At 33.2% G+C, this 14,856-nt stretch overlaps 2 protein-coding genes across 4 annotated transcripts; both read left to right on the top strand.

The window, feature by feature from the left end:
- The first annotated feature begins 1,984 nt into the window (after window positions 1-1,984).
- On the top strand, window positions 1,985-3,615 carry LOC131652119 (pentatricopeptide repeat-containing protein At4g38150). The gene is made up of 2 exons (XM_058921896.1): window positions 1,985-2,141; window positions 2,350-3,615. The coding sequence occupies exon 2, from the start codon at window positions 2,356-2,358 to the stop codon at window positions 3,469-3,471; it is 1,116 nt and encodes a 371-aa protein (XP_058777879.1). The 5' UTR covers window positions 1,985-2,141; window positions 2,350-2,355; the 3' UTR covers window positions 3,472-3,615.
- Window positions 3,616-11,128: 7,513 nt separating this feature from the next.
- On the top strand, window positions 11,129-14,622 carry LOC131652114 (probable polyol transporter 3). Of its 3 annotated transcripts, none has more exons than XM_058921890.1 (3): window positions 11,129-11,285; window positions 12,694-13,056; window positions 13,299-14,622. In XM_058921890.1, exons 1-3 carry the CDS (start codon window positions 11,168-11,170, stop codon window positions 14,327-14,329), a joined length of 1,512 nt encoding a protein of 503 aa, XP_058777873.1. In that variant the 5' UTR covers window positions 11,129-11,167; the 3' UTR covers window positions 14,330-14,622. The 3 variants fall into 3 exon arrangements, with proteins under 3 accessions (XP_058777873.1, XP_058777874.1, XP_058777875.1); XM_058921891.1 differs by having other exon boundaries at window positions 11,130-11,285; window positions 12,549-13,056; XM_058921892.1 differs by having other exon boundaries at window positions 11,160-11,285; window positions 12,552-13,056.
- Window positions 14,623-14,856: the final 234 nt, after the last annotated feature.

Below are 14,856 nucleotides of genomic sequence, written 5' to 3'. Positions count from 1 at the left end.
AGATCCTGAATGGGAGTCACCTGCATGGAGAAGGAAAAAGTGAATCCGACAGTTCATCAAATTCACCCTTCCACCGTAACACAAGTGAAAGGGTAGAGCAGCAGGCGCTGAAGCCCCCGGCTAAACCCCTCGTCAGAGATGCACTTGGTTTCTAGCCGAGGACTCACCCCATTAAACTTAGCAAAAATCAAACAAAACATACGCGCTCGAGTCCTATGCAGCATGATCGACGCAATCCTTAAACGCGCCGAACATATTTATGAAGAAGCCGAGGGAAAGCACGAATTCGCCGGCCAAACCCATGGGTTTGACGAGCCAAGTCATGAAGGCACCGGGCGGTGACGGAAAAATCAACTATACTACTAACCTCTCTCGGGCATCGCTTGAATAACCCGAGGAGAAGGTTATGGCCTTTGAATCTCACGAGGAGAAACTGCCGACCTAGACGATAAAACGGCAGAAACACCCTATAAATGCCCTAAAAACAAAGAAAGATGCGAAATCTGGAGTTAGACGTCAATCGTACTTGATAGCGACATGTTTCCAACAGATTTGAGCGCAATCCTTCAAGTAAATATTGTCAAGCGATGGAAGCCTGGGAAAATCAACGCTGGAGCCGAGCACGTAAGCGAAGAACAAAAAAGCCCAAATGGGAGGGTTTGTCCCCTTTTATAGAAGAAACGCTCGGAATATGAAACGTCGCGTCGGCTGATACAGCCTCCCCTAGGCGCCGCCATCTACCCCTAGGCAATCATTACTCAATGCCACGTCAGCGAGTGAGAGTCACGCGCGATCTCTCATCTCCCACCGCGAACAGCTCCATCCGAGCGCGACTGAGAGACGAGGAACAACTGGACACGGGCCGACCACTGGCGAAGTCAAAGCTCCTTACTCGGAACTCCGACTTAGGGGGCTCCTGTTCTGGACTGGGCCAAGATTCGACCCAATCTACTTTCGGCCCACTTAGCCTTAGAGGCCCAAACCACTCCATGCCCCATGAAGAGCAGTAGAATGCTCGTCTTCACCGTGCCCGGCATAATGCTCCCCGCGAGATGTCTGACGCCCGGCATGGATGCTCCCCGCGAGCATCCTCTCTGCCGAGGACCCTGCTCCTCGTAGGGTTCCTTCATATTCAACCCCCCGAGTAACGCGGAGTCCACGTGGTCCCTAAAAGACTGTGTCTCTCGTAAACTTCGGAGCGGTTAACCAGGACAGAGGGCACTCACGCACCTCCGATATTTCCGCCTAGGAAACCTGGCAGTCTCCTAATTGGGCCTGGACATCCAACCCAAATAGCGAGATCATGGCCCAGCGCTGGGGGCTATAAATACACTCTTTCACTAGAGGGTCAGGTATTCAATTCTTTCTAACCTTTAGCTTGTACTTGCACTCCTTTGCTCGTCTTCTTACTTTGGCATCGGAGTACCTTGCAGGTACACCCCCCTTTTTCCTCACAAAGATCCATCAACCGAGCAGGCATTGACGATCCTTCTGATCAGGTACGATCAATTATTATATTAAAAGTGAATATATTTTAAGAAAAATTGGAACTCTGAAAATATTTAAAAAATTCAATTATTTCGGGTGGACCGGGTATCCATCAAATTAAAATCGGCCTGGTCTCAGTTCCACATGACTTTCACCCAATAATTCGGTCTGGTTTCGGTTTACCTGACCGATCCGGTCCAACTTCAATTTTTTTTTTTACCATCACTGTTATGGTCCGGTCTCGATTTACCCGATAAGTAACTCCGTCCGACTCTCGGGACCCTTGATATCCGAATCGATCTGAACTGATAACAACCCTAGAGATAATAACCGTCTCCGACCCCATCTGTAATGGTTGTCATGTGTAGTTTGACCAATTCAATGTCCTTCCATTTTAGTTAGCTTGCCTAAAACACATTTTAACAATAAAATTTCTTTCGTTAAAAAGTAAAACAAAGTTCCCTCTTTTATACCAAAAAAAAATAAAAATTCTTAGAAGAAATTCCCCTCTTAAAAAAACCCAAAATAACAAAGCTGAGGACTCCATCAAATAAAAACCCTTTGCTTTCGAAGTTCCACCGAACTGAACTGCCCGTAAAACCCTAAACCCCACCGGATAACGCAACCGGACTTCTTCCCGGCCGTCAATCACAGTAAGGAACTCGTTCATCTTGTCCTCTTTTACTTCCCATTTTCAAACGCGATTCTGCCAACATCACTTCATTTTGTTTTACTCGTTAATTTGTTAATTGATTATTCCACATTCGGTTTTTTCTCACTATTGTTCCTTTTTCAATTCCGTTAGTTATATTCATTTATTCTTTTGATTTTGTGATAAACTATTGATTTTATGATGAACAGGTTAACATGCCTTCATTCTTAGGGCTTAGGGTTCGTAAGATTGAACGGTTAATTTCCCTTTTGAATTCCAAACAATGTTTGCCACCGTGGATTATTACTGCCCGGCATTTTAGCTTCGGTGATGACCGCGGTGGCACCGTCAAACAACCGTCAGTGGGAGAATCTGATGATGAGTTTTCTCGAGACACGAGTTTTAATGATAATGGTAGCAATAGAAATGAAGAAGGATTTGGTACTGGACAACGTAGGGTTTTGAGAGGTCAGAGGCCAATAAATCAGCCTCCTTCGAATTCTCAAGAATCGAATCGAGGTGCCCGTCGTCCGAGATTCGATGGAAATCGTGGCAATAAATCTTCTCAAATTGATCTTGGTTTTCAGGGTAGAAATGTGGCTGAAACTGGTAGAGATGCAGGTCAATTAGGAGATAGTTTTCTCGATAAATTCAAGCTTGATTTTGATGATAAGTTAGGGAATCCGTCAGAGGTTGAAGCAAGCAGCCAATCTGGAGAAGTGACAAATTCGTCAAGTTCCAGTCAACCAGCGGTAGATTCTATGCCTCAAGATGCTGATGAGATCTTCAAGAAGATGAAGGAAACTGGTCTTATCCCTAATGCGGTGGCTATGCTTGATGGTTTATGTAAAGATGGTAATGTTCAAGAAGCTTTGAAGCTTTTCGGTTTGATGCGGGAAAAGGGAACGATTCCGGAGATTGTCATTTACACAGCTGTAGTGGAGGGATACACTAAGGCCCATAAGGTTGATGATGCTATAAGGATTTTCAGGAAAATGCAGAGTAACAGCATTACTCCAAATGCATTTAGTTACACGGTCCTTATACAAGGACTCTACAAATGTAGCAGACTACAGGATGCTTTTGAATTTTGCTTGGAGATGTTAGAGAGGGGTCATTCACTAAATGTGACAACTTTTGTTGGCTTGGTAGATGGTTTCTGCAAGGAAAATGGAGTTGAAGAAGCAAAAGGTGTTGTCAAGACATTAACAGAAAAGGGTTTTGCTTTTGATGAGAAAGCTGTCAGGGAGTTTTTGGACAAGAAAGCGCCGTTCTCACCCTCCATTTGGGAGGCCGTCTTTGGTAAGAAAGCCCCTCAGAGACCATTTTAAATATATTTTTAGACTATGTAAGTTCATTGTCTTGATTCTTGTATTCTTTTCTAGACTTTGTTTTGTTCTTGTGTAATGATGTATGATTACTACAGGGACCACCTATTAAAATTTTCTAAAGAGAGTTCGAGTTGTTTGCTGTTTTTTTTAAAAGCAAACGTTAGTATATTTGTTGTTAGGTTAGTAATTTCTCTTTCAGCGTGATACAAGTCCAATTTTTGTTTTTAAATGTATTACTCCCAAATTATTTAGTGTTTCTTAGTACACAGCATGAACTATAATGACTGTCTTTAGAACTTTGAAACTTCTACTCATAACTTTTGGCTTGGTTCAAGTTCTTCACAAATACACAGAGTTTGGGAAAAATGCAGATCAAACTGAATTAGTTACCAAAACCAACCTGATCTTTTTTACATTGGATTGATTTGGGTTTGTCAGCTCTACTCAATCCTGCTGCAGCCACTCACAGTATGAAACAGTTTATTAAGTTCGTCGGGTTTATGGTTAAGTTGTTATGACTGTTGTCTTAGCAGTTAGGTATATAATCCAATTGTGCATACTATTTAGAGTAATACAATTCACTAATTTGTTCTCCAAATCTATGATATTTTTCTCTTCCCCAAATTCACAAATGCACTTGCCAGAATTTATGCTTTTGAGGTTATGGGACTATCTATGACAGTCATTGAGTTCCTTTTTCTGCTCAAACAATTTAGTAGCGCAAAACAAAGCAATGCTCCCTTATATTTCCAAGATCTAGTCGTTTGAGGGAAAAATGACAAGCAATGGTCTCAAAAGCTACGTAATTTTTTGAACAAGTGAAGGCTAATTACATTCTGTTCATTTAACTGGTTCTTCTACTAGGAGTAAGTTCATGGACTAGAAGCTAGGATATCAGCAAAATAATTAAAAAATATTAAAAAAACTGTCTTGCTATCTTGGTTGAAAGCATAGTGTGCCAATTCCTCTCGACCAAAATCTCAAGTAACTTTGATTTAAGATATAAGAATTATTGCTGTGAATTGTAGTCATGGAAGCTTACCTAGTGTGTGTTAGAACTTTTGTTGAACAGCAATGTATGGACGAAGAAGGTACCTAGTGTGTGTGAGAACTTGTGTTGAACAACAATGTGTGGATGAAGAGGATAAAGATATTTATCATTGCACTTGATTTTAAAACGTGTGTTGAGTGAGAATTATCTTTGTTCTTAGATAATAGGGGATTTCTTATGTAATATTTATTATTTTTCCATCAATAGTACAATGTCCATTTTATGTAGTTTTGGTTGGGGAATTCAACCCCACACCTATAAAATTCAATTTGGCAACCCTACACTTGGGATGATTTGTCCAAAATATCATTTGAAAGAAAAATGAAATTGTAAAAGTAAAATTAAATATTTTAAAAACATATTGCAAGATTTCGGATTTTTGAGGAATTTATCGAATATTCACATGTGTTTTTTTTTTTTTTTTGTGTTTGATTAAATTTTACTGGATTTTCTTCATAATCATGAAAAATTCGATATAGGTGCATACATTTTATGCATTTATATCAGATTTTTAAAAGATCGAAATTTTAGTTTTTTTACAGCATTTTTCAAAATTCTCACTAGGAGTGATTACATTTTGAATTTTGAATTTTAATTGTTTGATATTGTTTACTTGCGAAATTTAATGCTCCTTGTAGCAATATTTTTGTAGAAAATGTGTTACCCGCAGATTTTTCTATCGATTTTATTTTTAGAATTTCTCGGGGAACATTGTCATAGGGACCTTGTTTTAAAATATCAGTTGAAAAATCATAGATTTTTTCTTTACCCACCTCCCTATGGGGGTCACCCCCAGCGAAAATCCCATTTTACCCCTGCTTCGGAAATGCATTTTCTAAATATTTTTTTTTCTAAATTTTTTCAGACTTCGGAAGTGCATTTCCGAAAAAATCCCAAAAATTGGGATTTTGATTAATTCGGAGATGCATCTCCGAAAAAACAAAAAAAAATCTAAAAATTCCAAAAATTAATTTTAGGATATGAATTAATTTATATATTATAAATTTGGTATAATTTATGAGTAATAAATAATAATAATTATATATTTTGATATAATTTATTAGTTATGAATAATAATTATTATATATTTCTATTCTGATTCATATTTTAAAATTTAAAATAATTTTAAATAAAAAAATTAAAATAATTTCACTTACAAAATGAGTTATAATTTTTTATTTATATATTTATAATAATCATTATGTATTTACAAAAAAAATTAAAAAAATGAGTGTTTTAATTTATGTATTTATATAATAATTATAATAATTATTATATATTTATAAAAATTATTATATATTTATATATTTATATAATAATTATTATATATTAATTATAAATATATTTATATATTTATATAATAATTATAAAAATTAAAAAATTGAGTGTTTTAATTTATAATAATTATTATATATTTATATATTTATATATTAATTATTATATATTTATATATTATATATTTATATATTTCACTTACAAAATTAATAATTATTATTATATATTTATATATTTCTATTCTGATTCATAATTAAAAATGAGATAATTTTTTATTTAGTTTAAAAAAATTAAAAAAAGATTTTGTCTTAATTTTATTTAATGAATAAATTTTATATTTAATTCTATATAATTCAAAATTTACTTATGGAATTAAAATGTTTTTGATTTATATAAGTTAGTAAAATAATTTTTAACTTTCAAATAGTTTAGGATGTTTTGATTCACCTTGATTTTATTGATTCACCTTTATTTTATTGATTCACCTTGATTTTATACCTATTAATTGTATTGATTCACCTTGATTTTAATTTTTTTAATAATTATTAATTATTTCGGAAGTGTATATCCGAAACATTCCAAGACCAATTTGGTCTTGGAATATTTCGGAAGTTCATTTCCGAATTCCTCCAACGGGGGTGCGTTCGGAGATGAACTTCCGAAACACCACATTTTCTGAAAAGTAACTTTATTTCGGAGATGCATCTCCGAAATCAATATTTTATATTAAAAAAAACACGTTTTCGGAAGTTCATTTCCGAAAACACCTTTTTTAACAAAAAAACGTACCTTTTCGAAAATGAACTTCCGAAACAAGGGTAGTGTGGTAAATTCACCGGGGGTGGGCAAGAAAGTTAGGAGGTGGGTGAAGAAATTTTCAAAATCATATGCCATAAGATATTTTGAAAATATGATAATATATGTAGGGTGACATCGAATTTTTAAAAATCTAGCTATAGACATTTTTTATTTATTTTTTAATTGTTTGATTTTATTTTACTTGCAGAATTTATTGTGAATTGTAACAAAATTTCTATAAAAAAATGTTATTTGTGAATATATCTGTCGATTTTTTAATGGCAAATAAAAATTTGATAAAAAACCAAACTTTTCTCTATTCAAATTGGAAATTTCTTTAGCCACCTCCCTATGGGGGTCACGCCCAGCAAAAATCCCAAAATGCCCCTGCTTCAGAAATGAACTTCCGAAGCGTTTTTTTTTTTTAAAATTTTTTTCCATAATTCGGAAGTGCATCTCCGAAAACACCTCATGGGGGGTGTCTTCGGAGATGAACTTCCGAAAAGCATATTCAAACAGAAAAACCAGTAAGCAGCGGCAATAGAGTTAGCCAGAAGAGAAGGCAGAGTTGAGGAACATCTCATCTTCATGCTCAATATGTAGATTCTTGGATTCCATTAGAAAATCAGTTTCTTCGCTTTTAAAATCAATATGTAGATTCTTGGATTTCATCGCCGCGAACACTATCCATCTTCTGGATTATAAACATAGAACTTTGACTTTCCCAGCGCACCCCTTTGTTTGATTTTTTTGTAATGACGTCCCCTGATGATAATGATAAACTATAGCTTACATTGATTGGCTCCTTTATCTCGCGGAAACTCAAGTTGACAAAACTTTGAACAACTTCATGTCTCTTACTTTGTTCCATTTTCAGGCTACAACACGCAAGAAAACCAAGAATAAGCTTAACCACCCCCCTTAAGTTGAGAATATTATTTGGATCAACATGCTCGAGTTCAACATCATCATTCACAACAGATATTCTTCTTTGGATAGTGACTCAGAGATATTTCTAGCACCAACTTTTCTGTAAATATCAGATAGTTTACTCTTGAACAATGGTGTCATGTTATGCTTAGGATACCATACAAAAACTTTCTCGCTCTCAAAAAGCTTCTTCATATGAAGGTTATCTGGAATAAAAACATCTTCCTTATCGGCCAGAAGTATATCATTATTTCCTGATGTCGTAGGTAGTTTCTTCAAACTGTCAGCTCGAGTACCGCTCGCCATCGCTTAACGACGAGGGAGGGTTGATGATCACACCTTTTGAGATCAAGAACGACGAAGATTTAGCGGTTATGTGGACAACGTTCGACCGATTTTCTTCGAAAGGCCCGATCGAGTTGGACGCCAAACTTCAAAGATCGGCGGACGACGTTATCAAAATGTTGACTCATCCCCACCTACCCGTGTTCAACAATATGTAACTTTAATTTTCAGTAATATTATCGTTGTAATCTTCTCCCGATTAAATAAAGCGAATCGTTGTTGTTTTTCATTTTTCTTCTGTCCAGACATAAATTCGGAGGTTCATTTCCGAATTCCATCATGGGGGGTGAGTTCGGAGATGAACTTCCGAAACACCACATTTTCTGAAAATGTAACTTTATTTCGGAGATGCATCTCCGAAATCAATATTTTATATTAAAAAAAATACGTTTTCGGAAGTTCATTTCCGAAAACACCTTTTTTTCAAAAAAAAGTACCGTTTCGGAAATGAACTTCCGAAACAAGGGGTAATGTTGTAAATTCACCAGGGGTGGGCAAAAAGGTTAGGAGGTGGGTGAAGAAATTCTCTTCAAATTTACGTCTTTCTACCATATTTTGAGTTATAACTACCAATTATTCTTTGTTTTACTTAATTCTTTGGGAGCAATTTTTATTTGAAAACTTTAAAAATTCGAAGCTGAAAATTATGGAAGGGGCATTATTGTCATTTTAAAATTACGGATGAAAATTATTGACAATATAGAAAGATCTTGAGTTGCACATTTTTAAACAAGAAGATAGAAATGATAAACCGACACTCAAATCACTTTCCATTTGTTAATCAGCAAGTGACGTCTTTCGTCACGCCTCCAACGTTGTTTCCTTCAGAATGACGTGATCAGAGCTGCGTCAGAACTCATCATATTCCTAAATTTCTCTTATGCATAATTCTTTATAAATTTTAGAACATCTTTCTTCATTGCATTACAACTCTATTTATAGAGTTTTCTCAATTGCATAATGTTCTCCATTTGATCTTAGGTCTTTACAATGATCCATTAACTTAATCCCATATAATAAATTAAATTATGTTTCTTTATGTTGTACTATGATAATACACTGTACATGGGAGACAACATGACATTGTGGCAGTGCTGCAGCAGGAGCAACAACAACATGTCTTGACAACTTTTTAGAATGTCTTGTAGCATTTCATTCTTATCTATTTATTTTCTCCAACTTAACGCTATTTTCTTTTAAAATCTCTGCCACGTCAGCATTAACACTTAAGTTGAGGACCCATACTAGAATATTCTGGCCCGAGCCCTACTGGATGGTGTTCAAGGATTTCTGGTGTGACATAACTCGTCACAAGAGCCAATTCAACACAAGCACAAAACACATAAAATTTACCAAATAGAGCATCTAATGTGCTTTATCCTAAATTAACTAAAGTAACATAAAACATAAATAAATGATATTACTCACGCTCTAATCTATCATAAAATTCAAGTCTAAGAGACTTAAATATCTCACACAAAATGAGTTATCAACAATCAATCAATAATTGATTTGACAAACCATCATATGAGCCATGGTAGGAGCAAACATATAGAAAGAAGATATCATTTTTTTAGTGACCAAGTTGGTAAAGAGGGGTTGAGAATTGAGTATTGCAAAATTGATTTGTAGTTGGCAAATATCTTGACAAAACCCATAAAGAATGTAAGATTTGAAGACCTCAAAGAGTTAATCTGAATGAGGAGCTTAAAGAATCTGAATTAGGAAGGATATTATATTTTCTCAATATAATTATTGGTGACGGTTTAAAAGTGTCGCACTTGTAATTTAAAACACATGCAAATTTTCACAACTTGACATTTAAGTTTGTTAGTTGATTTTAGGCTTTACCAACTATTAAAAGGCCTATCCTCATTTGTAATCCATTCCATTCTAATAACCTACTCCTCTCTCTCTCTCTCTCTCTCTCTCTCTCTCTCTCTCTCTCTCTCTCTCTCTCTCTTACATTTTCTCTAAATTTCCTCAATTGAAAATTAACTTGAAAGACAAGTTACCCAATATTGCCCGCTTAGGAAAAAGTCACATGTTGCTAGGAAATAAAGGAAACAACTGTGAAGGGCTCTATATTCAAAATAGAGAATACCTCATAGATGTAATGCAGTAGACTTGAGGTCGGTCGAAATACAAAATATGCGAATTCTCCTAATAGATGGTCCACAATTGATAAACACCTACAAATTATGTGAAACTCCAATGACAACCTACAAGATTTATCAGTAATTGAAATTCATGATTTAATCGTTTAAATAAGTTAATCAATGACTTGAATGACACAAGTTTTAAAAAAATTGATATAGAAACCTCATAATGCTTATAATAATAAGCAATTATTATTACTACTATTTTAAAATACTCATGAATAGTATGTATCTACTATATACAAAAAATTTCAAACTTTGAGTAGTAGCATGTATTATTACATTTAGTAATAGTTAAAATCTTAGCACTCTAAATAACACTCCTTAGTATATGTAAACGCACACGCAAAGTTTCTAAGAAAAACAATATACTCTTAGTCTCCTCTATCTCTCTATATTCAGTTTTTCTTAACAATAACTTAATTTATAATTCATTTATTTTCTCTATCTTTGTTAATAGCAATCAAATCATCATCTTACACATAAAAACAATGTTTATCATGAACTTTATTTCTAAGGAGTGATATTGGTCCTTATAAGATAGAACTCACCTCTAAAATTTCTTATTATTTGCGCAATTTTATTGGATTCTTAAGTCATATGTTTGTGGCAAATCGAACGGTATGAGAGACTATCCATAAATGACATATCATCAAAGAAGGAAGATGTCAAGTCATTGTTGTAAACATTTTTTATGTGTTTATATTTTAGATATTTAATTTTTAAATATTTAAACTCCATCAATACTTAAACACGTAAGAGTATAAGACAAATATTTTATATTCGTTTGAAATATAACTATAATGTAATTCAATTAGTTTTTACTAAATGAACGGTAAATAGAGTTTGCATACAATAACTTCAAAGGTTAATTTCTAAAGTTTATTAAACAACTTAGATTTTAGAGGCTTTATGTGGAAATGAAAAAAATAAAAAATTACTATATTATAAAATTTCTTTCAAGTAGAGTAAGAGACAAATTCTTTATATAAGTGAAACAACACTTGCTCATTTCAACAATAAAAAATATTTTAAATTTAAATAAATTAATGAAAACTACTTCATTAATAATTTACAAGTTACAAAAGTGTCCCTCTCTTTTATATATAAAGGAAATCACTAAAATTATGTTCTTATTATGGATTCAAAAATGTCTATGGAAAAAGAAACAAATGGGAATGGAAATTCTTTTCTCAACAAGCATGCTTGTGCTTGCGTTTTGGCTGCTACTATTATCTCTGCAATATTTGGTTACAGTGAGTGACTTTCTATTTCTTTTTTGTTTTATTTAATCTATTATATTGTGTATTTGGAGGAATAAATTCAAGTAGACTTATGGAACAATCAATTTGAAGGATTATTTATGAATTATGCTTAACTTTATATTTAATTTAACAATTTAATGATTAAAACTTCACTTTTAAAAATAAAAAGTGAAAGATTTGAACTCGCATGTGTGTAATCTAAGGTAGAAATCGGTTGAGTTTTTACTATAAATTTAATTTAGTAAAAAAGTTTAAAACTTAGATCATACCTATTACATGTTATAGGTTTGTTTTAATATCAGTCTATGTTTTGTATCCTTGTTAATTATTTTATATTTAATAAATATAAAATTAATTATTTTATATTAATATTTTTAAGTAGACTAATAAATTAAAAATAAGATTGTACTTAATTTTGATACTTAACATGATATTTTGAATATTATATGACTTAGATATTCTATTTTATTTTATACATATATATATATATATATATATATATATATATATATATATATATATATATATATATAATATATATATATATATATATAATATATATATATATAATATATATATATATATATATATATATATATATATATATATATATATATATATATATATATGGTATTTTAGCTATAGTTTATAATAATATAATTAACTTAATAATAATAATAATAATAAAGTATATTCATAATTTTTAAGTAAGCAAATTAGACCCAATTTTTTTTATGGCAGCCTTATTTATGATTGTATATATAATTATTTTTTTAATCTAGTGGGTGTCCTGTTTAAAGTTATAGACTTATATCCAACACAAAAATTGTTAGCATTTAGCATGATTCGAACTCAGGATTTTGAGAGGAGCACACTCTCAAGACTCAAATTTGCACCACTAGACCAACTCTTAAAAAAATAAAAAATAATTACAAAATAAAAAAAATTTGTGATCAATTTGAAAAGTGATCATATAACTAAACAAAAGAGTGAAGGACTAAAAAAAAACAAAATCTTCTACTATCACTTCTATATAAATGGGTTTTCAGATCAGTTGAAAAAGGGTTCTTAAATCGGTTAGATTTCTCAGGTAACTTAGAGCGTTATAGTAAGTAGGACACTTGGACCTTTTACAAAATAGTTAGTAACAAACAAACCTTGAAAAATCAAGTTATGTACGGTAACTTAAAGCAACAAAATCAACTACATTTATCAATCTCTAATATTTGCTACAATGACTCATATTATGTACAGAAGACGTAAATCTTACCACTCAGCTGACACCTCATGGACGTGTACAAAGGGAGTAATACAAATTAATCAACATGGAATTATTAGCTTATGAATTTTTCATAAACTAGTTAAAAAAAACGAACTAACAAACATTATAATTTTTCAGTTACAGGAGTAATGGCTGGAGCACTCTTATTCATAAAGGAAGAACTTGAAATCACTGACATGCAAGTGCAACTTCTAGCAGGAATCTTAAACATTTGTGCATTACCTGCATGCATGGTAGCTGGAAGAACTTCCGATTACATAGGTCGCCGATACACCATCATTTTATCCGCGATAATCTTCTTCTTAGGCTCAATCTTAATGGGCTATGGATCAAATTTTCCAATCTTAATGATTGGAAGATGCATTGCAGGATTCGGTGTAGGGTTTGCACTTATTATAACACCAGTTTATAGTGCAGAAATTTCATCTCCTTCTTATAGAGGCTTTCTAACTTCTCTCCCAGATGTTTCCATCAACACAGGTACCTTCTCTATTTCTATACATAAATATTCGTATAATGTGAGAATATTTATGATTCAGACGAAAAAAACTAGACTAGTCTTTTTTTTTTTTTCTGGCACGAAGTACCTGATAGTTCAGTCGATGACTAATCTCTGCGTAGGAATCTGGAGAGACAAAATTTAATACTATTGTTATGTTAATATTTTTTTTCCTTCGCCAGGATTTAAACCTCGGTCGTTTAACTCCTTCAACTCAACGCAGGTTTCTTATTTGGTTATGTCTCAAATTATTTCCTTGGAAAATTGTCTTTAAGACTTGGATGGAGAATAATGCTAGCAATTCCTGCAATTCCTTCACTTGGATTGATAATTCTAATGTTGAAACTAGTAGAATCTCCGAGATGGTTAGTCTTGCAAGGACGTTTAGATGATGCTAGAAAAGTTCTTTTACTAATCTCCAATTCAAAAGAGGAAGCTGAACAAAGGTTGAAGGAAATAAAAGCCGCTGTTGGAATCGATGAAAATTGCATGCAAAGCATTGTTCATGTTCCACAGAAAACTCGAAATGGTGGAGGAGCTTTAAAGGAAATGTTTCATAAGCCTTCACCACATGTGTATAAGATACTATTTGCAGCTATTGGTGTTCATGTGTTTCAACAAATTTGCGGAATTGAAGGTATTTTGTTATATAGTCCAAGAGTTTTTGAGAGAGTAGGAATCACTGAAAAGAGTACACTTCTTTTAGCGACGGTTGGGATCGGAATAAGCCAAACATTATTCACATTGTTATCAAGTTTGTTGTTGGATAGAATTGGGAGAAGGACACTATTGTTGTTTAGTTCAGGAGGTGTGGTTGTGACTTGGTTAGGGTTGAGTATTTCTTCAGCTATAGTTGAAAGTTCTAAAGTAGGAGAAGAACCATTATGGGCTATTGTTTTTATTGTTGTTGTTATGTACATTTTGGTGGCTTTTGTTGCAATTGGAATTGGACCTGTGACATGGGTTTATAGCTCTGAGATATTTCCACTAAGGTTGAGAGCACAAGGTTTAGGGGTTTGTGTGGCTGTGAATAGAGTTATGAATGTGGCAGTGGTTACAAGTTTTATTTCAATTTATAAGACCATAACATTGGGGGGCACTTTCTTTATGCTTGTGGGGATTAATGCTTTGGCTTGGTGGTTTTACTATTCTTTCTTGCCTGAAACCAAAGGAAGATCATTGGAAGATATGGAAGCTATCTTTGGGAAAGAATCTAAGAGTGAGGTGCAAATGAAGCAACAATGCATAGTTTGAGATAAAGACTCTTTTTTAAGTTTGAAATAAATATATAAGGTAGGAGGATGTCGCATTTTAGGTATGAGGAAATCGGTCGCCCTAGTATGAGGCAGGAAAAACATTTGACCTCGATGAGATCGTAATACATTTACCTCGATTTAAATTGACTAATGCGAACTTGATCATGTAATATGTCATGTACAAACCTAATTGAAGGCTCTTTGTATCTAGCTTATCTTTAAAGAGAATAAGTGCAAACAATGTTACAATTAGTTTAATTTAAATTAATTAAATTGTGGCTCATCTTCTTATCTAAGGCCTTGATCATGTTGGTGGATTAGGCCTAATCCAAAAGTCTAGATTCCATATACTCGGTCCTATTTCAAGTATCGAACAAGAGTGAATGAATACACGAATGATCCTTGAAGATTTAAAGTTAACAACATTCATCTGCAACCCTCCAAGAAAAATGTATTCATCCTTAGGTAAAATGTTCTTTTCAAATCTCTACTTCATTGATGGAATAATCTATTTCGAAGTAAGAA

The sequence above is a fragment of the Vicia villosa genome, linkage group LG2, assembly GCF_029867415.1.
Source record: "Vicia villosa cultivar HV-30 ecotype Madison, WI linkage group LG2, Vvil1.0, whole genome shotgun sequence".
NCBI lineage: Eukaryota > Viridiplantae > Streptophyta > Magnoliopsida > Fabales > Fabaceae > Vicia > Vicia villosa.
This window is presented reverse-complemented; position numbering and strand designations above follow the sequence as displayed.

Coding starts and splice junctions, on each gene's coding strand:
- LOC131652119 (XM_058921896.1), top strand. CDS start 2,356: ATGCCTTCATTCTTAGGGCTTAGGGTTCGTAAGATTGAACGGTTAATT.
- LOC131652114 (XM_058921890.1), top strand. CDS start 11,168: ATGGATTCAAAAATGTCTATGGAAAAAGAAACAAATGGGAATGGAAAT. Junction 11,286..12,693: donor CTCTGCAATATTTGGTTACA/GTGAGTGACTTT, acceptor ATAATTTTTCAG/TTACAGGAGTAATGGCTGGA. Junction 13,057..13,298: donor AGATGTTTCCATCAACACAG/GTACCTTCTCTA, acceptor AACTCAACGCAG/GTTTCTTATTTGGTTATGTC.